The following is a 21058-nucleotide window of genomic DNA, read 5'->3' as shown; positions in this document are numbered from 1 at the left end:
TCTTTGTTCCCACAGAGTGCCTTCAGAATCTTTCCAAATCTTTCCGGAAACTGTGGATCATCTCTCATTCTCAGAGCTTAGAAATTAGTTTGAGAAGTTCCCCCAGTTTCCCCCTTGAGTGGAGGGGCCCACAGAGAATCCATCTGTCTTTGGGGGAAGGTCTACTCTCTCAGGCTCTGGCAGAGACAGTGGGACCCAGAACTTGTACAATGCCCTGATAAGCTTCTTAGAGGCGGGGATTAGCAGGGATTGGATATCCTTCCCCTGAGATGCCCTTCATACCTGACCCTGCCTTGAATTAGGATTCCATAGGGGAGCTGGGAGCAGGAGATGGGGTGTTCCCTGCTGTACAGCTTCAGACTCACTCTTTGAGACCCTGGATTCTGACAAGTTTCCAGAACTGAGAAGATACCCAGATGTCCAGGTTTGAAGGTAAATGATGTGATTAGGTAGGAGGGATCAGCTGGGGTGCCAGCTCAGCTCTGTTACATAACAGTGGCACACCAGAAAGAGATACTCTCCAGAGTTTCTTTTGGAGATTCAGAGTGTTGAGTATATGGCGAGGGTTAGATAGACAGGGAGATGGTGGAAAGACAATGATAGGAATCAAGGACAAAGAAGGAAATTCACTTATTCCATACTTATTTTGCTTTTTAAGACAATTGTATTTGCATTGCTAATTAGTGTGGTATGCTGGAAAGACTGGGACTTTAGAAAGGTCACCTGCACTGCTGCTCACTAGCTGTGTGATGTTGAGCAAGTCACATGTCTCTGGACCTCAGTTTCTTCATGTCTCAAATGGGGAGTTGCATTAAACAGTGTCAGTAATTCTTTCCACCTTTAATGACCTAAGATTCTATGGATTATTCATCTAACTTGTAATATATTACTTCATATGCAAAACTGATCATTTCTAGTTATTGTTTTGTAATAACCTGTGGACATTGATTAGAGATTTCATATTTAGTTGGGCTGGGCTTCTCTGCCCTTCTTTATAAATTGAGAATTCTTTGAGGGCCTTAAATGTTTTTCCCTCCTGAGTCCTTATGTAAAACTAACCCCTACGGGGCATTGATTCTGTACAATGCTTTTCCCAGACCGGATGTGTTTTTACTCTTCCAACGTTCCTGTGACATAGCTATTGTTATTACTATTTACATAGATGGGTATTGTTCTTACTATTATTATTTCTATGAAATTAAATTTAAAATATTATACAATGCACAGGATAAAAAGGTTAAACAGTTAGACTGAACAATAGGATATACTGAAAAGTAAGTCTCCCTTTGATCCCTGACCATTAGTTTCCCTTTTCCAGATGTCCTTTCAGAGATAATCTTTGCATAATCAGTGCATATGTTATCATGCCCATTTTACAGATGAAGCACTGAGGTTCAGCCTGTCCGGGGTGACACAGCTAGCAAGCAGCAGATCTGGGAACCTAGCCTTTGACTCTATTCCCCATGTTCCTCCCATGACACCACACACTGTCTGGGAAGCTTCATGACGTTAAATTTTAAGCTTTGTCCTCTCTGAATGATGGTGGAATCATTTTAAAATCAGTCCAGTAAAAACACATAGAGCCTTGTACTGCTTTCCACTACTGCCACTTTCTGTCTAAAGCTTAAAATCATATCTCCTTACTTCCCTTTTGCCTTGGATAAGGTGAGATTTGTGGCCTGGGACACCAGCTACAGATGACTGAGCTCCTAGCAACTCTGGCTGGACCTGCAGAGTGTGGGCAGACCTCTTGCAAGGATCCCTAGGAGGGCTGGGTAGACCCAGCTCAGGAACCTGGGTTGCTGGCATGCCTACACAGCAAAGAGGACCCCAAGATGCTCTTTTTCCCATGAGGAGACATTGCCCCCTGGAGCAGGGGGCAGGGGTTGTTTTGTTCCAGCAGAAACAACTGCCTTTCACTACAAAGGCCCCTGTGTGAATAGTCACTCTTCCAGATGATGGTTTGGTGGATCCCAGCTCTCTTTTTAGGAGCAAATAACCTCTTCTTTTTTCTTCTTTCTAGGTTTGTGGTTACCCCCTGGCTGGGCTTCATGGAGAAATCTTCTCTGATTTCTAATCTGGATCCCAGAGCAGCCCCTGTCTTTCAGTGGACAGAATGAGAGGCCATGTGTAACCAGGCATAACTGGCCATCATGGGGAAATTGATCAGGATGGGAGCGCAGGAGAGGCGGTTACTCTGGCCAAAGCGGCTTCATTGGAGGCGCCTCCTCTTCCTATTGGGAATACTGATCATGGGTTCCACCTACCAGTGCCTGAGGAGCCCCCGGGGGCTCCCCTCACTGTGGGCAGCAGTCTCTTCCCAACACCCTGTAAAACTAGCCAGCCGGGACCTTTCCAACAATGAGATGATGATGGTGAGCAGTGACCCTCCAAAATCTAGCTCTGAGATGGAGGTTGAGACATGGACACCCCAAGCCACAGTAGGCAGAGATGGAACAACACCTGGTGTAACAATGGAGAACACCCCCAGTATACCTAGAAAGATAGCCAACGTCATTCCAGCAACACCCAAGAGCAGCGACAGCCCAGCAGCAGCCCGCACAGAAAAAGTGAAGGGAGACACCCCAGCCACACCCAGTGGAGCACTGAATCACTACCCTCCAACTTCAGGCAGACCAGTGGTAAATAATTATACCCCAGCAACACGCAGGGGAGAAGTGAAGAGCTACCGCCCAACTCAAGCCAGGGGAAAGGTGAGGAAATACACCCCATCCCCACTTGGTAGGATGGTGAACAGTTACGCCCCATCCACATTCATGACAATGACCAGGAGCCATGGGATCACCCCCAGAGCAACAGTGAAAGACAGTGAAATTATGACAACCAACAAAATACTGGAGACCAACCCTTCCAAGAGAGTATTGGGGGAAACCACCCCAACTCCTCTCAAGGGAGTAACTGATAACGCCCTACCCTTCCTGATAAATGACTTAGAAACAGACATCTTGACTTCTCCAAGGAATGTGGCAGAAGAGAAGACCCTAACTACCACCAGAAGAGTGGACAATAATAGCTCAACCAACCACCGGGGATTAGTGGGAAAAAACAGCCTGACAACACCCCAAGGAACAGTCCTGGAGCACACTGCAGCCACCTCTGAGGGGCAGGTGGCAGTAAGCATCACGACAGAAACCAAAGCCTCTACTGCTGCGTGGAAGGCTAGGAATCCCTCGTCCAGAACCAGTGCACCGACCGTTGGAATATCCTCAGCCACCTTCTGGGGGCTGGTGAAGAACCCTTCACCAGCACCCACCACTCCAGCAACTCCCAGGGTCAGGGCAAGTCCGACCACTCAGGTCCATCACTGTGTGGTTGTGGAGCCAGCCCCAGTCTCGTCCACTGTCCCCTCCCCCAGTCTGACAACAGCTGGGATGCCAGAGGCTCCCAGTCCCTCAGTACTGCCTTCTGGGCAGCCAGACCTCCACCCCAAGGCAGAGTACCCCCGAGACCTGTTCAGTGTGAAGGAGCGGAGGCAGGGCTGGGTGGTCCTGCACATCTTTGGCATGCTGTATGTGTTTGTAGCCTTGGCCATCGTTTGTGACGAGTACTTTGTCCCAGCCCTGGGTGTCATCACAGACAAGCTGCAGATCTCTGAGGATGTGGCAGGTGCTACCTTCATGGCTGCTGGAGGCTCTGCCCCCGAGCTCTTCACCTCCCTCATCGGCATCTTCATCTCCCATAGCAATGTGGGCATCGGCACCATAGTGGGCTCTGCGGTATTCAACATCCTCTTTGTCATTGGCACTTGTGCCCTCTTCTCCCGGGAGATCCTCAACCTCACCTGGTGGCCCTTGTTCCGTGACATCACCTTCTACATCCTTGACCTAATGATGCTCATCCTCTTCTTCCTGGATAGCCTCATTGTCTGGTGGGAGAGCCTGCTGCTTCTGCTGGCCTATGCCCTCTATGTGTTCACCATGAAGTGGAACAAACAGCTTGAGCTCTGGGTGAAGAAGCAACTCAGCAAGAGGCCAGTGGCCAAGGTCATGGCCCTAGGGGACCTTAGCAAGGTAAGAACGGGTTGGCTCAGGCTTCTCTGCCCCCTTTTGGGCAAAAGGGGTGGGGGAAAGCCAGGGACTGAAGAATGGAAAGTGCTAGGTCAGACCTCAAGAGATGAGTGAGTGTTCTGGTTCCCTTGAAATGCATTCAATATTTATAGAGTCCTGTTCTCTGCCAGGCACTATGCTGGGGCTTTTGCAGGAGTGACCTTGGGTCAGCCCTTAATCGTCCTATAAAATGGTTATTATTAGGATCCCCCGTTGGCAAGGGAAGAAACTGAGGCCTAATGAAGTTAAACCACTTGTTCAAGGTCACACAGCAAATAGATGGTGGGGCCAGGATGAACCCGGGTTGTTCTGATTGGGTCTTCAGAAATGACATTTGAGCTGGGCTTTGGAGAATGTCCAAGGAGATATCAGGCAGGGAAAAATGATAAAATGGGCATGGTGTGTAGGGTTTATCTAGCACCCTCACTTTCATTTAATCCTGTTTATTCACATTCCAGACCTGGAGGGGCTGGTAGTTTGGTTAGGATCTGAGAAGGAGGAGGCTTTTTGAGTTTTGTTTTGTTTTTAAAATATTGAAGATGGGAGCTCCACTCATCCACTGACAAGCCAGCCGTGAGTGCAGAGCCCTTTCTCTGTGCTGACTGGAGACTGAGAGCTCCAACTCTGGGGCATTCTTCTGACCCCACAGTTCCTTTTCAAGACTTTTTCTGCCCCTGTGAGGGACCTTCCTGCTAAATTCATTGCATGATTCAATAATCTGGATAGTGAAATTTAATTGGGAAAGTGATCTCTAAAAATTGATCCCCAAGTATTTTGTTCCTTGAGACTCCAAAGTGAGGGTACCCTAGGGAACACAGACCCCCATTTCTCTCATGCTCCTAAAGGGTGAGTTTGGGCAAAAGTTGGCTCATAGCCTGCCTGTTTCGGATCTCAGGCCACTAGTGTGAGCAGAATTTTGCATGCAAAGAGTGGAAGGATTTAGCTGCTTAATCCAGTGCAGTTTTGATGAGTGGGCAGGATGGAGACCAAACTCAGCAACGTGTCTCAGAGGCGTGTGATACAAGGAGATGAAATGTACTTCCTTTAGGACTTCTGAGGTATGTGTGGTGTTCAGAGCATAGAATTGAGAGTCAGGAAACCTGGGTTCTAATCCAGTTCTGCCTCTAACTATGTGACCTTGGACAGGTCCTTTCCCATCTCTGGCGGAAATGACAGAGTCCAACTAATCATGCAGATGTTCTGTGTAGCGGTAACATTCATTGATAATGTCTTGTGTCTGAATGAGTTCCGTTCTGTCAGGCCCAGCACAGCTGTTGTTTCTCTGATCTGGTCAGCCGACCTCCAATTAGTACATTTTTGCAGATGGCCCAAAAAGGAGAAATATCCTGCCCAGGGTTGGACAGCCAGAAGGTATCCTCACTGGAATGGGAACCCAGTATCCTAAGTCCCCATTCAGTACTATTTTGCTCCAGATGACTGCTCTTAAGAAGCCAGAGGCTTAAAAAAGAAAGGGAGGCTCAGAGCATTACCTCATTTAATATGAGGAAACAGGGTCCTCCCTCCTCATGAAGTTCTCAGGGCAGGCTTTGCTGAGGGTGGCCATGAAGTCTGGTACTATTCTCTGAGAAAGTATCTAATGCCTTGGTATACATTAGGCCAGCAGTTTTCAAAATTGGCACTTACCTGGTGGGCCAGTGGTTAAAACTTCACCTTCCGATGTAGGGGGTGCGGGTTTGATTCCTGGTCGGGGAGCTAAGATCCCACATGCCTCATGGCCAAAAGGCCAAAATGTAAAACAGAGGCAATATTGTAACAAATTCAATAAAGACTTTAAAAATGGTCCACATCAACATGCCTCTTGACTTGCCTTCCAGTCCTTCATAGTAATTCTGTTTTTATTTAAACTCTGCAAATTCTCAATTTTCAATTTTGTCAGAACTAGACCATCAAAGCAAAGCTTGCCAAGCAAGTAAAGCATAATCATGATTTCAAAAGAGAATTTGTAACTTACTTAAAACATTCTTCAAGGCCTTTAGTAGCAGTTCTTTGCCAACCAGTGAGAGCAGTGCTGATTACAACTGTTCTTATCTATTTATTGAAACAGATCCAGTATGAATTTTTTTTTTTTTTTTGCGGTATGCGGGCCTCTCACTGCTGTGGCCTCTCCCATGGCAGAGCACAGGCTCCGTATGTGCAGACTCAGCGACCATGGCTCATGGGCCCAGCTGCTCCATGGCATGTGGGATCTTCCTGGACCGGGGCATGAACCTGTGTCCCCTGCATCGGCAGGCAGACTCTCAACCACTGCGCCACCAGGGGAGCCCCAGTATGAATTTTATAACAGCATTATTAAAAAAATAAAAACAGGTTGAAATACTGGCTGTCCTTGAAAGTAAATTTATATTTATTTAAAATTGAAAACCTATAGTTAGGACTTTGCAGCACTAACAACTACCTTCTAAAAATTAGTCCAGATAATTAAAGTGTAGCTATTTTGAAGTGATTTTTAAAAACATCTGGATTTGGAGTTTCACCCCAGGTTTCTTAAAGCCAGAGAGAGCGGTAACTGCCTTTGCTTATATCATTCTGTCTGTGTTTGGCTGCCCGAAGACCTGTGATCTTGTTAGAGGGAGGTAAATTATCCTGTACTTCAGTGACAGACTGAGGCAAGCCATTCTGTTTGAATTCTTGAAGCAGTTCTCTGAAAATCCAGTCTTTGATCTAGTAAACTGTGTTGGTATTCATTTTTGTGATTTATGCAAGAATGTGTACTCACCTCTGCAAATTATCTTACTTTAACTATGAAACTTTATGAAAATGAACATGCCTTGCTTACTCACTCACTCACGCTGACCTATCAGTTCACACCTCTTCTCTGACTAATGGGTTCCTTCTTTGAGCTTCTCCTTGAGAAGGCAGGGGGTCAGAGAAACTGGGCTTATTCAGTCAGCCACACACCCAAAGGTAAGGAAGTAAGAGAGAAGTGGGGAAAGGCCAGACCGAGTGGTAGGGAGTCAAGGAGGAGGGTTGGGGAGAAATCAAAGCCACAAGTGCTCAGGAAGTTTAAGCAGGGGGAAGACAATTAGAGGGCAGTGGGAGCCAGCTCCTTCTTGGAGGGAAACAGGAACGGGAAAGACACTTGGGCCTCCCCCTTCCTCTGTTGGCAGCCTGGGGTGAGGTGTGGCCACAGTGTTAGGGTCATCATTGCCACTAAATGGGGGAAATAATCTTTATATCTCCCAAAAGGCTGAGCCCAACATCTCATCCCTAAAGCAGAAGCTCCACAAGTATTTAGTGGTTTCCTCAGGGAACTCTAACAGGTCAGGGTCTCCAGTTTATAGAGAAAAAGGAGTAGGGGAGGGAATCCATACTTGTGGAGGACCTATGACATACGTACATTATCTCGACAATTTCTCATAAAACCCCTGCAGGAGGGGAGTTCCCTGGTTGCCTAGTGGTTAGGATTCTGGACTTTCACTGCTGTGGCCCAGGTTCAAGCCCTCATTGAGGAACTGAGATCCCCCAAGCCCTGCAGCGTGGCCAAAAAAAAAAAACCTGCAAGAATAAATTGTTATTGCCATTTTGCAGGTGAGGAGACTCTGAGGCTCGGAGAGGATAATTAACTCTGCCAAAGCTACGCAGCTAGTTGGTGGTCCTTATCACCAGTTTATGAATCCATTTATCTGGGTTTTAACCCAGTATCCATGGCTAACTATCTCTGTTATCCTGGGCAAGTCAGTGCTACTCCACAAACCTATATTATTAAGCACTTAAATGAAAAGCAGTGTGGGAAGTAAAAAGATCATGTCCCTTCCAGTAGAAGGGACAGACATAGACAAAAGTAACTGATAAAAGGAACACTGTGCAAAGTTGCTTTTCTTCGAGGTCTCACGCTGCTCATCTGTAAAGCGAATGGGATGGACTAGTGTAGGGGTTGGCAGACTTTAAAGGGCCAGACAGTAAATATTTTAGGCTCTGTAGGCCATATAGTCTCTATCCAACTACTCAGCTCTGTTGTTGTTAGCATGACAGCAGCCACAGACAATAAGTAAACGAATAGGAATACCCCTGTGGTGTTTTACTAAGCAGCATGATCGCTGGTGTTCTCCTACCTGAACAATTTGCAGATGTCAGATCAGCAGAGAACGATTCATTTTCTTATCAGATATTCACCCAACTGATTATCTGTGGAGTTTCTCAGCTGGAGGACCTTTCACTTTACTTTTTATTCTGCTCGGGTAATCTAGAACCAGGATAAAGTTTTTTTGGTGAATGATTCTAATCAGAATTTACTTAAGAGTATTTTCAGAAAAAATAAATGTATCATTGAACATAGACACATAGTAACTATTTTAGAGTCTTTCTTTTGACACTGGCTGGAAAAAAAAAATTCAAAGCTAAAAATATTTCAGACAACATTGTCAAACTGACATGTATTGGTTTGAGGATGCCTTTTATGAACCCAATGAAGAAATGGTAAATTTTTTTTTTGAGATATATTAATTTATTTTTAATTTACTTATTTAATTTATTTATTTTTGGCTGCATTGGGTCTTCGTTGCCGCGCGCGGGCTTTCTCTAGTTGTGGCTAGCGGGAGCTACTCTTTGTTGCCGTGCGCGGGCTTCTCATTGTGGTGGCTTCTCTAGGCACAGGCTCTAGGCACGTGGGCTTCAGTAGTTGTGGCTCATGGGCTCTAGAGCGCAGGCTCAGTAGTTGTGGTGCACGGGCTTAGTTGCTCTGCAACATGTGGGATCTTCCCAGACCAGGGCTTGAACCTGTGTCCCCTGCATTGGCAGGCGGATCTTAACCACTGTGCCACCAGGGAAGCCCAGAAATGGTAAGTGTTTGCATAGTTATCGACACAGTCTAACTTAGCTTGCTCTGAAACTTTTTTACCTGGTTTTAAAGCTCTCGGTGTTATTTGTTCTGACCCCAAATGATAAATATTTGACCTTCCTTGACCATGCATAGTTGCAGAAAGCCAAAGTTGAGGCTCTAGCCTGGCTGAAAAGCCTTATTTGTATTTGAAGGATGATGGGACCTTCTTTATAGAGAGAGCTACAAGCTTAGCTAGAAATAACTGGCCATCTGCATGAGATGCTGATTGGCAAGACAGCCCTGTGGGGCACCAGTGGTGAAAAGGGATGCAAGGTGGGGAATGAGACTGGTCCGGGCTCCTTTGGAAACCCCATATCCACATTCAGCCCCCAGGAATACTTCAGAATGTGAAACTCCAGGAGGAAGTCTGCCACTCTTTCTTAAGTGCATTGCAGGCTATTTTCTTCTTGGCAGGGTTTTTTCTTAAACCAACCAGCAGAAACCCCAAGCAGACAAACCTGGTGCCTCCTTAGGAACCAGTCATCCCTTTCCTGTCAGGGTTAACATTTACTCCAGTGACCTGTACTGCTAGACAACCAGCTGTCTGCTGTGGAGCCAGGGATGCTGGACAGGAAGCAGCCACCAGGGCCCTTCCTGCCTCTGTGGGCCTGACCTTACTAGCCTGCAGGGAATCCACTTTGCTCCCAAAGAACTCATCCTAGCTAGGCTGAGGGGTTCCCTCCTTTAATTTTTTTTTGCCGTACCACGCAGCTTGTGGGATCTTAGTTCCCTGACCAGAGATCAACCCGGGCCCTCAGCAGTGAGAGTGTGGAGTCCAGGGAATTACCTAACTTCTTAAATAATAGTCAGCTTCCCTCCAGTTGTCAGGAAAATATGGTAAGAATCAAATTCTCAGTGTAAAGGCTTCTTTTCTTCATAAAATTTTCTTAAGCTTTCAGCATTCATCTGCTGGTGGGTGCTAGCAGATGACAAAATGAATGCATAAGAAGCAAACAAATATTAACAGAAAAACTCAAACATCTGGTCATGTCTGGTAGAATAGCGTGTTGTTTCCATGGATGTGTGTATGCTTTTAAGAGATTTTACGTATTCTGTTACTCATACAACAGAGTAATCTTTTTTCCTAGTGTATGTGATGAGATTAAATATGAAATTAAATATTCATGGTGTTCTACAAATAACAGCATGATTTCTAGATGCTCTGCTACCTGAATAAATTGGAAATATAAAACTAACAGAAAATGTTTTAGTGTGGGGGAGTGGGCATATGGATGATAAACAAGTAAAATAACAGATTTCTGAGTATGAAAAGTGCTGTGAAGGAAATAATGTATGTGATGGAGAGTGACTGTAGGTAGTGGGCCCCCTTTAGCGAGGGAGAGCAGGGGAGTCCTCCTGGAGGAGGAGAAGTTCAAGTAGACAGTCCAAGTAGAGTTCCATGAGAATTCTTCTGGAATTCTTCCCCATGCTCCATAGGGGAAGAAGAGGAAACAGCATTTGCAAAGGCTCAGAGCAGGGAAAGACCTTGGTGCACTAGAGGAAAGAACTGGAGGCCAGTATAGTGAGTAAGGGGAGAGTGGTACAGGATAACACTAGAGACAGGGATGAGAGCTGCTTCATCAGGGCCTTGTGGATTAGATACGGAGTTTGGATTTTATTTGAAGTTCAATGGGAAATGGTGTAATGAGGAGTCATAGTTAAAAGGTCACTCCCTAACTGCTATGTACAAAATGAATGGTAGGTGTGCAAGGGTGGAAGTAGGGAGTCCAGTTAGGAGGCTGTTGTGGGCATCCAGCGTGTGTGTGTGTGTGTGTGTGTGTGTGTGTGTGTATGTATCTTTGAGAGATATTTTGAAGACAGAATCGTCTGGATTTGGTGATGGTGTGGATGTGGAGGGTGAGTGGAAGTCAAGGTTTTTCGCTTGAGCAGCAGGGTGGATGGTGGCGCCATCTAGTGAGAAAAGGAAGACTACAGGAAGAACAGGTTTAGGAAGACTCAAAAGTTCCCGCTCTGGAATGGTGAGTTTGAGCGTTTATGTCACCTCCAAGTGGATATGTCTATGAGGCAGTTGCACAAATGGGCTTAAAGCTTATGAACAAGGTCAGGGCTGGAAATAGAGATTTGTGAATCGCCAACAAATGTATGGTTATTAAAATCAAGGACCAGCTGATGCTACTCTGAAAGAGAGAGAGAGATTAGGATTAAGCCCCAAAGAACTCTGATGTTCATTCATTTGGCAAACATTTATGGAATCTCTTTGTATGAAACCTGTGTAGGGTCTGGGGATACAGTGAGAAATAAGGCAGCACTCAAGGGGCTCAACCTAGCAGAGGAGCAGGAGTTGATCCAGGTTTTGTGGGGTCTGACACTCTTTAAGAAAAGGAATATAAAACTATTGCTACAAAATTAAATATGAGGCCTCAGAAAGTGTTTGTGGGGGGAGAGATGGGCCCTGAAGTTTAAGCTTCATCAGCTCTGTGGTAAAGCCCCCTTAGTGGGGAAGACAGAAAAATAAAAGTAATATTTACCATATCATGTGTAATGATACAGGTAAGTGCTGAGGGATTTAGCACTGCCGAGAGTGGACATCTCAACAAAAGTCAGGGAAGGCTTCCTAAGGGAGGTGATTCTTAGCTGAATCTTGAAGGACAAGCAGGGGTTGGCTGACTGAAGAAGGGATAGGAGTCTCCTAGGCATGTATAAAGGCCAGGGGAATGAGAGAGGGTGATGAGACTATAGCTGCACTGTCCAGTATGGGAGCCACTAGCTACATGTAGCTACTGAGCTCTTGACATGGGGCTAGTCTGAATTGAGATGTGCTGTAAGTATGAAATATACATTGGGTATATTAGTATGAGAAAAAAGGTAAAATAGCTCATTGATATTTTTATATTAATTACATGTTGAATTATAATTCTGATATATTGGGTTAAATAAAGTACATTATTAAAATTAATTTCACCTGTTTCTTTTACTGTTTAAAAATGTGGCTACTAAAAAAATTAAAATTACATGTGTGGCTTGCGTTCTATTGCTATTGGACAGCACTGAACTGGAGGTAAGCAGGAGGGTGGAATATGCTCAGCTAAGGAGTGTGGACTCCCTCCTGAGGACACTGAGCCCCCAGGGTGCAGGGGAGGGACATGATGTGCTTTGCTCAGAAAATCACTCTGGCTGAAGAGTGAATGAGGAACCAGAAGAGGAGGAGTCAGGAGGCTGTTGCAGCATTGTAGGCAGGAGAATAGAGAAATGAGGCCAAATTTGAGGACTTTCAGGAACTAGATCTGACAGTTGGTTGTAGATGAGCTGTGAGGAAGCGAGGAGGAATTTGGGCAGACTTTTGGGTTTCCAGCCTAGACAGGTGAGTGGATCAGGGTGCTAGACTGTATTCAATGAAGGTAAGACTCAACCAGGCATTCAGTAAATCTTTGTTGAATGAATGTTTAAAAAACCACACAGACCAGAATGTGCAGTTCAGGAACTGTGTCATGGGTGGTCTAGAAAGGGAGAGGTCAATGATTAACTGCTACATCAGTGGGAGATAGGAATTGGAGGTCAGGAGGACAAGCGCCCGCAGGGTCGCCCTGTTCACCAGCACAGATTCCCGTGAACGGCTGGCTGCAAGGGATCCTGTTGCTCATCCTCATCAAGATGCATCACAGGTGTTGGGGGTTTGGCTGGCATGAAGACATCTTCTTTGGTTTCCTCAGCCCTCTGGTTAACTTTCATGAGGAGAGGGAGAAGGTGCGGATAATGGGGCTGAAGAAAGGAGGATGATTGGTGTAGTGTGAGAGGTGGATGTGGGAATGTGTTTGTAATAAGGGCATATACTCTGAAAGCACCTACTTGCTGGTACCGCTACCCATATATGGACCCATCAGTCACACTCAAATGTAGACAAACATTTATATCCATTTACCTGAAATGTCAATAATATGAAACAGAGCCACTAGGAAATATAAATTTGACTTCATTTCCTTATTGATGCTTGGGAAAAAAATGTGATTTAGTAAAAACAACAACAAAAACAATCCTCTGAATAGAGATTAGGAGGTCGGGGGTTCTGTCACTATTGTTGTGAGTGTGGGCAAGTCACAGAATCTTTTCTGCATCTCAGTTTTGTCATCTGCCAAAATAGCAATAATAATACTAGCCTTGTCTGTTTCATAGAATTAATAATATGGAATGAGAAAATGCATGTGAAGGGCTTCAGAAAGTTAGCGCATACTGAGGGTAGAAGATGTTGATACGTGCAATGAACAGTGAACCCGTAGAGAAGTATTTTGACTTAAATAAATCTGAATGGAAGAGAAATCATTAGGCATGTGCTTCGTGGGGCAAAAGTCAGTCTCTCCTGCTCTTTTGTGGACAGAACCAGCCATCCCAAAGGGTAGCCTGGCCTTTCGTATTTCTAAGAACTCATTGGGTGAGAGTTGGATGTGATAAATAGTGAGGCGGCTGGGCCAGTGGGGTTTCGTGCTGTAGCCTCCAATATCCCAGAATTGTGAAAGAGGGGATTCGTTCAGAAAATCCACAGTGCCCCCTTCATATTCAGACTGGTTATTTCTGCTTTGGTTCATTCATTTGTATGTTCGTCCATTTGTTCATTCATTCAACAATGTGTATCCAAGCATTCAAACCTCTCCCATCCTTCGAAGATTATCCAAACTTCACCTACTTTCAGAAGGCTTCCGTGTCCATCCCAGCACAGCACCTTAATCTGTGCCTCTCATTTCTTCAGGCACATTCTGCTTTGTCATGTGTTCATGTTATCATTGGTCTCAGTTCCTTTCTGTAAGTAGAATCCATGCCCTAAACATCTTTGTATCCCTACAGCACTAGCACACTGCCCGGTAAACAGCAGGTACTCAGAAATTAAGAACTGAATGAGTGAACAAATTGGGCGGATGGATGGGTGGGTGGCCCTGAATCAGGCAGTATTCTCTGTATTTTCCGATCAGGCAGAGATGGGAGTGTAGCAAGTCCAGTTCTACTTCTGGCCGTGGAGGTTGGTGAGGTGGGGGAGGCAGTGGAAGGTGAAGACAATTACTGGGGGCAGCCATTGGTGACCCTGCTGCCTGAAGATGGCGCTAGAGGTCACTTGGCGTATCTACTGGTTGAGCTCTCCTTAACCGAGCATCTGCTGTGTACAAGACACTATGCCACAGGTTAGGGGAACAGAGATAACTATATCGTAGTTCAAAAAGACATGAAGTCTAGCTGGGTAGACAACTAATATGTGTGAACAATGATGACTTCTTTAGAAGTTCGGATGGTGTTACGAGATAGTAAATGCAAAGTGGCAAGCTAGTGGTTCAGAGAGTAAATACTGTGGGCGTAATGATTCTTCATCTCGGGTCTTCTAGGTCTGTCCCCTTCCCCAGCTGGCTGCCCTATAGCTTCCCCAGGACACTAGCAAGCACTTATTCGATTATAGAGCCAGATTTTTGGTATCACAAAGTGTGTCCACTGTTGTTATACAGCTTTTGAGGAGAGAGGTATTGTCGAGAGCTGGAGTGAGGGCTGGGGTGGCGGTGAAAGGGGCCATTTGGGAAAGCTTTATGTAAGAATTCACCCTGATTTTTCTGAAAAATTGTTAGGCATAGAGGAATGGAGAAGGCATTTTAGGCAGAGGGGAAAGGCATGAACAAGGGACTAGGAATTGGAATTGGTTAGGTATATGCATGAGACTGTTCATTCATTCATTCATTCAACCACTGTTTTCTGAACCCTTGCTAAGTGCCAGGCAGTGTTCTCATGCTTGACATACAAGCATGTGTCATGAATGAAACAGTCTGCCTTCAAGATGCTAGTGGGACAGTCAATTTACTTGGGTTTGCCAACATACAAATAACATACAAATAGATTGGGGAAAGTGCTATGAAGGAAAAGGAGTCAATAAAAGAGAATTAGCTGGGCACCTTAGCTTCCCAGAGGAAGGTGACATGTAAGTGGAGACCTGAAACGTGGGGAGTGGAGGAAAGAGGGTTCCAAACAGAGGAGGAGAGACCGTGTGCTGAGGGTTTCGAGGTGGGTAAAGAGGATGGTGCATTTGAGAGACTGAAAGACAGCTGTAGCTGGTGTTACTGGACCTCAGTGAGTGGACACATTTGACTGGGAATACTGCATGCAGGCTGAAGCCAGACTGTGGAAGGCCAGGCTGGGGGTGGTGGGCATGTTAAAACATTTTCTGAGGCCAGATTATCTCTGGGTGTGTTTCTGTGTTCCCACATGAGGGCTGCCTGGAGAGAGAGGGAAGTAGGGAGGAAGGGTGAGGGTCTCTCTGAACATCTTGTGATTCCTGTCCCTATTTGCAGCTGGGCGATGGGACAGTTGTGGTGGATGAGCAGCAGGATAACAAGAAGCTGAAGGTGGGTGCCGTGTGGAGTGTGCCCAGTGGGGATACTGCAGGGTTTCAGAGGACAACCACAGACCCAGGGCGATGTGGCCCTGATGCTGGGGATACTGGGCTGGGCTCAGACCTGGGAAGCTCCTGGGAACGCTGCCAGGGTGAGCCAGGGAAGGAGCCAGAGGGACTGTCACCTCCAGGTGGCCTTGGAGGAGGTGCTAGCTTGGGAGCTAAGTCCAGAATGTCACTGCTCACTGTCTGTGTGAGCTTGGTCCTCAGATTCTGCATCAGTAGAATGACTGGACTAGATGAACTCAAGTCCCATTTTGTAGACCCAACACTCTATGATTGGTCTAAAAGCCTAATTACCTGTGGCTTTGGAATGCCCCAGAACTAAGAGAAACATACGAGGGGTGGGGCGGGGGGATATGAGGTTTCTGAAAAACTGCGTCTTAGCTGTCTTTGGCCTGTGGGCATTTGGGAAGAAGTGGGGACCTTAGAGAGAAGAGGCCAGGGTCTGCATGAAACCTCCCCCATCCTACGAAAATCCGTAGGCCTGTTGTGAAGTATTGTGTTACTATAGCCACTAGATGGCAGAAGAGTTCAGATCCAGAGGGTTGGTTGGTAGGGAGGGAGGGACCAAGCAAGCAGTTTGTCTGACTTTGAATGTTCCCTTGTTAAGTCAGATGATGTTTCTATGTGTGTCGCTATCGTAATTAAAAAAAAAAAAATTCAACTAAGTTTAAAAATCAAATCAGCTTTATTCAACAATTCATGAATTGGCCAGCATCCCATCCAGCAAATAGAAAGGAGTTCCAGGTTGTTTCAGGCAAGGTCACCTTCCTTTGGGGGACAGCAGGGGTCTGTCGGGTAGATTACCTCACTAGTGTGCTAACCAGTTAATTCCAGACTGACTGGTTAAGAGTCCATTCCCAGGAGGGGCTGAAACTGCAGTTAGGTATTTTATGTTTCGGTTTGGTGATGTGGGCAGAGTACAAGTGACTCCATTTTGGACCTGTTGTCTCTTTTTTAGCACTGTGAATGAATGTGTGCCACATCCGTGTGTCTGCACATACAGATGTGTGTATGTGTGTGCCCGTGAAGGTCTCTTGAGCATGTGGGTAGAAAAGAAAGGGCTGGAATCAGAAGACCTGGGTGCTAGTCTTGACTCCTTCGTTTACGACCTTGGATAAGCCACCCAGCCTTGTTGAGTTTTCATTTCTTTTTCTGTAGGTGGGGATCAAAGCCTTGCTTATGTCTGGGGGTGGGGCAGTGATAAAGCACCATGATGCTCTTTGTGGACTGTAAGGGGCTGTGCCCATGCACCGTGGGGCTGTCTGTGAGGTGTATGGGTGAGAGTGTTTCTTTGAGGATGTACTTGCAGGGATGGACAAACCCTCGGTAATGTGGTATCCTTAATACACGTTGTCTCCTCCCTGTCAAAGAGCTTGGGGAATGACTTGGTATGTAGAATTAGCCAGTCATGGAAGAGTTGAGGGGAGGCTGAGAAAGAAAGCACTGTAACTGTCCTGTTGAGGTGAAGGAAGACGGGGTGCCAGGATAAGGCTCCTGTGCTTCTGGCCTGATCTTTATAGGAGGGAGGAGGGTTAGTGAGGCCCCCGTGCGGCTCCTCCCCCGGCTCGGGCAGAGGCCCGCTGAGGCCTGCGCCGCTCTCTCCTGCTTAGCTCGCGTCCGTGCTGACCCAAGGGAGCAGCTTGGCCTCTCTGCACAACAGCACCATCCGCAGCACCATCTACCAGCTCATTCTCCGCAGCCTGGACACTCTGGGGGAAGGTAAGCAAGGTCTGCCCAGACCTGCGTGGTCTCCCTGTCCACTCCTTCCCTCCTGCAGCTGAACAAGAACTGCGACTTGCAAAACTGAGAGGCAGCAGGTGGAGTGAGGGTGGGAGTGGGAAGAGAGTTAGCAGAAGAGAGAGGGTGGTAGAGGCAGGCAGTCTGGGAAGACCCACCAGGAGAGGGCCCCGAGGAGCTAAGGTCCTTAGGTATCCACATCCCCTACCTCCCTGTCTCCGTGTCCCTCCTGTAAAATGAAAGGGTTCATCTGCAGTGAGTGAGGCCATGAGTGTCATGTGCCGTGCACTGGTCTATGTTGGGGCTGCCCTCCGTGACTTTCCTGCAGAGCCCACCCCCATGAGTCAGCCCCAGTGTCCCACAGAGTCTCCAGCAAGATAGTGTGGCCAGGGCTGCTTCTGGGGGCATCACCTGCGGGGCCCCACAGCTGGAAGCTCTGGATGGTGCCTCCCTTTGCTCTGTATTCAGCTCCAGAGTCCTAGGAAGCCTGCTGACCCCTCCCCAAGCCAGGTATCCCAAAGGACACCCTGGGGGCCACCAGGACCACTTCTGGGAGTGGTGAGGTCCAAAGTGTAGTGGGAGCTGATGCCCAAGTTGACAAATGATGGAGGCAGCTGAGATCCTCACCACCCACTTTACGGAGACCTGCCTTCTGCCCCGCTTCCCCAGAGAGCTACCTCGCAACAGGCTTCGCAGACCCCTAAAGGGCATCCTCAGGTACGCTTCTCTTCTCCTTGGGCACCTCTGTCTCTGGGACACTGCTGCAGAACTGGAGCGCCACCATGAGGCCCATCAAGGAAAGGTTGGCCTTTGGGCGGAAGCCAGGGAGTTGGAGTGCAGCTGGGCAGGAGGCTGAGGACTGAGCCGAATATGACACCAGAGACTGATCCATGAGCCCCAGGGACAAATTTTAGGGACCTCAGTATTTCTCAGGCCCTGAAGCATCTTCTTCACATATGATACTGGGTTGTTGGTTGTTTAAAACAAGCATATGGTCAAAGACGAGGTGATCAAACCTTCCCTAGAAAATTCTCACGAGGAGCTTCCGCAGACATTGGGAGAGGCCACCCCCCTGTCAGCTCCAGAAAAACAGTACCCCTGGGGTTTCAAGAGTGGAGTCTGCAGCACTGGACAGCCTGTGGGTGATCAGTGCTGGGGGCGTATCTGGCCTGGGCACAGTGAAGGAAGCTGTATCCCTGGGTTAGGCCTGGCCCTCCTCGTGGAATCACTGACTCAGCAAAGTCTTAAAGATAAAGACCTTCTCCTGGATGGGACTGCAGGGCCCCCTGCCTGGGCCACTTCCATGAGCAGCAGCCATCTGCTGGCTTGTCCTAACAGGATTATGTGATGTCCAGGCCATGTCCAGGCCAGGCTGAGGTCAGAGGAGATTGATACTAAGGAGATGATCTGGCCGCACTGAGAGTTGAGAGGCCATGTGAGGAAATAAGCGCTGGGGGAGCCAGTGGCAATTATCCCCAGGAAGACAAGCACGCTTGGTACCCTGTGTGGGTGTGCGATGGGTATGGAATGGCCCTCCCAGGGAATGATTGCTTATGTGCCTGGGATGCAGTCCCGCTCAGAGAAGCTGGCCCTGATCCTGCACCCTGAGATTCCATCCAGGAAGGGCTGGGATCAGGCAGGGCTGGGATGAAGGCCTTTGTTCCCAACACTTAGCGGATACATGTTTGTGTTTCCGTATGCTCTTTCCAGATGGCTATCCAGATGTTTCCACCCTTTCCAAGCAATGAACTCTCTCCACAGAGCTGATCCATGGTCTGAACTCTTACCCTGGGTAGGGGCTTTACCTCTCCAGAATCCCATGCTTCTTCTGGTGATTTCACTCACACATGTGCGTGTGTATATGAGAGAGACAAAGAAAGAGACAGAGATAGAAAGAAACAGAGAGAGGCCCTTCAGCGGACCTGCTTTCCTCGGTGGCATGGGAAATGAGAGGTTAGGGCGTGTGATGAGGAAGGAGAAGGAAAGAGGGGAACTTGGTTTTCTTGCCAGCTCCTCTAGCCAACAGTCAGCAGGTATTCTCAGCACCAGGACTGGAACCAGGGGAGCCCTTCAAAAAGCTATGCGTTGTTCAACAGAAGACTGCAGTGCTTGATCAGTGCCAAGGGGGCACTGGAGCAGTCTGCATGAGGTAGGCAGTGGAGTGCCCACCACCTGACATCTCAGTTCTGACGGGACCCGCTGAGCAGGCCCACCAGGACACTTCGAGGGACCACACTTGCCAGAGTGATGGCTCTGCAGGATGGAGCCTGTTGCCAGAGGCAGCTGCAGCTCAACCAGCCTGATTGCTTAGGAGACAGGTTGAGAGAAGGAAACTCCAGACCTGCTTTTGTGTCCTGCCCATCCTGGACCCAGGCAGAGTTTGATTCCCAAACATTCACAGCTTGCCTGTATTATGGACTAGAGGATCTTCAGGGTCCCTTCTAACTCAAACCCTCTGGAATGCTGGGCCTCAGCAGTGCAGAGTTGCTTCCTGGGTGGAACAGCGCTCTCAACTACTATCGTCAACTCATCATTGTCGTCATAGCTAAAACTTATGTAGTATTTTCTAGGTGCCAGGCACTGGCTTAAGCACATTCATATATAAATTCATTTATTCCTTCAACAACTCTGTAAGATTTTTTTTTTTTTTTTTTGGGCTGCATTGGGTCTTCCTTGCTACGCGTGGGCTTTCTTTAGTTGCGGTGAGCGGGGGCTACTCTTCATTGTGGTGCGCGGGCTTCTCATTGCGGTGGCTTCTCTTGTTGCGGAGCACGGGCTCTAGGCATGTGGGCTTCAGTAGTTGCAGCACACGGGCTCGGTAGTTGTGGCTCACGGGTTCTAGAGCGCAGCCTCAGTAGTTGCGGCACATGGGCTTAGTTGCTCCGCGGCATGTGGGATCTTCCCGGACCAGGGCTCGAACCCGTGTCCCCTGCATTGGCAGGCAGATTCTTAACCACTGTGCCACCAGGGAAGTCACTCCGTAAGATTTTGTAGGTGAAGAATCTGAGGTACAGAGGGTCACCCAGCTGGATCCAAAGCTAGCAAGTGGCAGAACTAGGATTCAAACCGAGGCATCTAACTCCAGAATCCATGCTAACTTAGCAATATTTAATTGCAGCAGTTAAAGTATTTATTTATTTTGTCTCACGGACTCCCACGTCAGTGCTCTATCATATTACTGCCTTTTTAGAGAGGGGACACTGAGGCGTAGAGAGGGTACACAGGCTTCCCAAGGTCACCCAGCACTCACAGGGCAGAGCCAGCCTGGAACCCAGAATAGACCCCATGGCTCCACTTTGCTCTTACCCTTACGGCCTGCACAGCTGTGAGGAGGATGCTCGTGAGCTCCTGCACTTCAATCTCTGTGCCTCTCAGCTTGAAATTACACATGTACAGCACTTTGCATGTTGCCTGGAACATAGTCATATTGAAAGAGAGTTGACTTCCCCATTTCTCTTTTCTGGAAATCAGGGCAGCACTATTCTGTGCGCGATGCTCTGTGGACTGCCGGCAAGGCACAGAGTGTATACGGGGATCTGGAAGGAGACTCTGCTTGGGCTGCAGGTGTCTGGAGTCCAAAGGAGAGTGGCAGGGAACTTGGTGAGCAGCTATTTCCCCTTTCCCACTGGAGAGGGGAGGCTCATGAACATGGCCACCAGTAGTTCCCCTGGAGCCATAGCAAAGCTTCTAGTAAATCCATAGAAATTAAGCTGCAAAGGACCTTACAGACAATCTAGTCCAAGGATGGCAAAAATATCTCCCTGCCATTATTTCTTCATTCCCTGCCCATTGCAGATATCACCGATGAATCATGGTACTCTCCTACCAAGCTTGGACCAGAATTCTCAATTCAGCACTCAAGCAGCCGTCACTTGAGTTCATAAAGGAAATAAATCCTATTTGTTGCCCCCAAATAAAGTAAACCATGTCATTTTATCGGAAGTAGGCCTAGAGAGGGGAAGTGACTAGCCTAAGTGGCCAACCTAAGGTCATAGCCAGTTAGTGACAATGTAGGGAATTTAAGGCAGA

General features: G+C 47.4%; 1 protein-coding gene across 1 annotated transcript in view; it reads left to right on the top strand.

Annotated features, from left to right (window-relative positions):
* The window catches only part of SLC24A1 (solute carrier family 24 member 1), a 44012-nt gene that overhangs the window by 11281 nt on the left and 11673 nt on the right, over window positions 1-21058 (top strand). The window contains exons 4-6 of the mRNA XM_089907090.1: window positions 2024-4031; window positions 15186-15239; window positions 16903-17011. Coding sequence (XP_089763216.1) covers window positions 2154-4031; window positions 15186-15239; window positions 16903-17011 — 2041 coding nt within the window. The 5' untranslated portion in view covers window positions 2024-2153. The remainder of the gene's footprint in view (window positions 1-2023; window positions 4032-15185; window positions 15240-16902; window positions 17012-21058) is intronic.

This window comes from Delphinapterus leucas, chromosome 2, assembly GCF_059928025.1.
Source record: "Delphinapterus leucas isolate spDelLeu-1000000601 "Yukka" chromosome 2, BTC_Dleu_Yukka2, whole genome shotgun sequence".
Lineage (NCBI taxonomy): Eukaryota > Metazoa > Chordata > Mammalia > Artiodactyla > Monodontidae > Delphinapterus > Delphinapterus leucas.
Note: the sequence above shows the minus strand (reverse complement) of the source record. Positions and strands in the feature narration are given on the sequence as shown.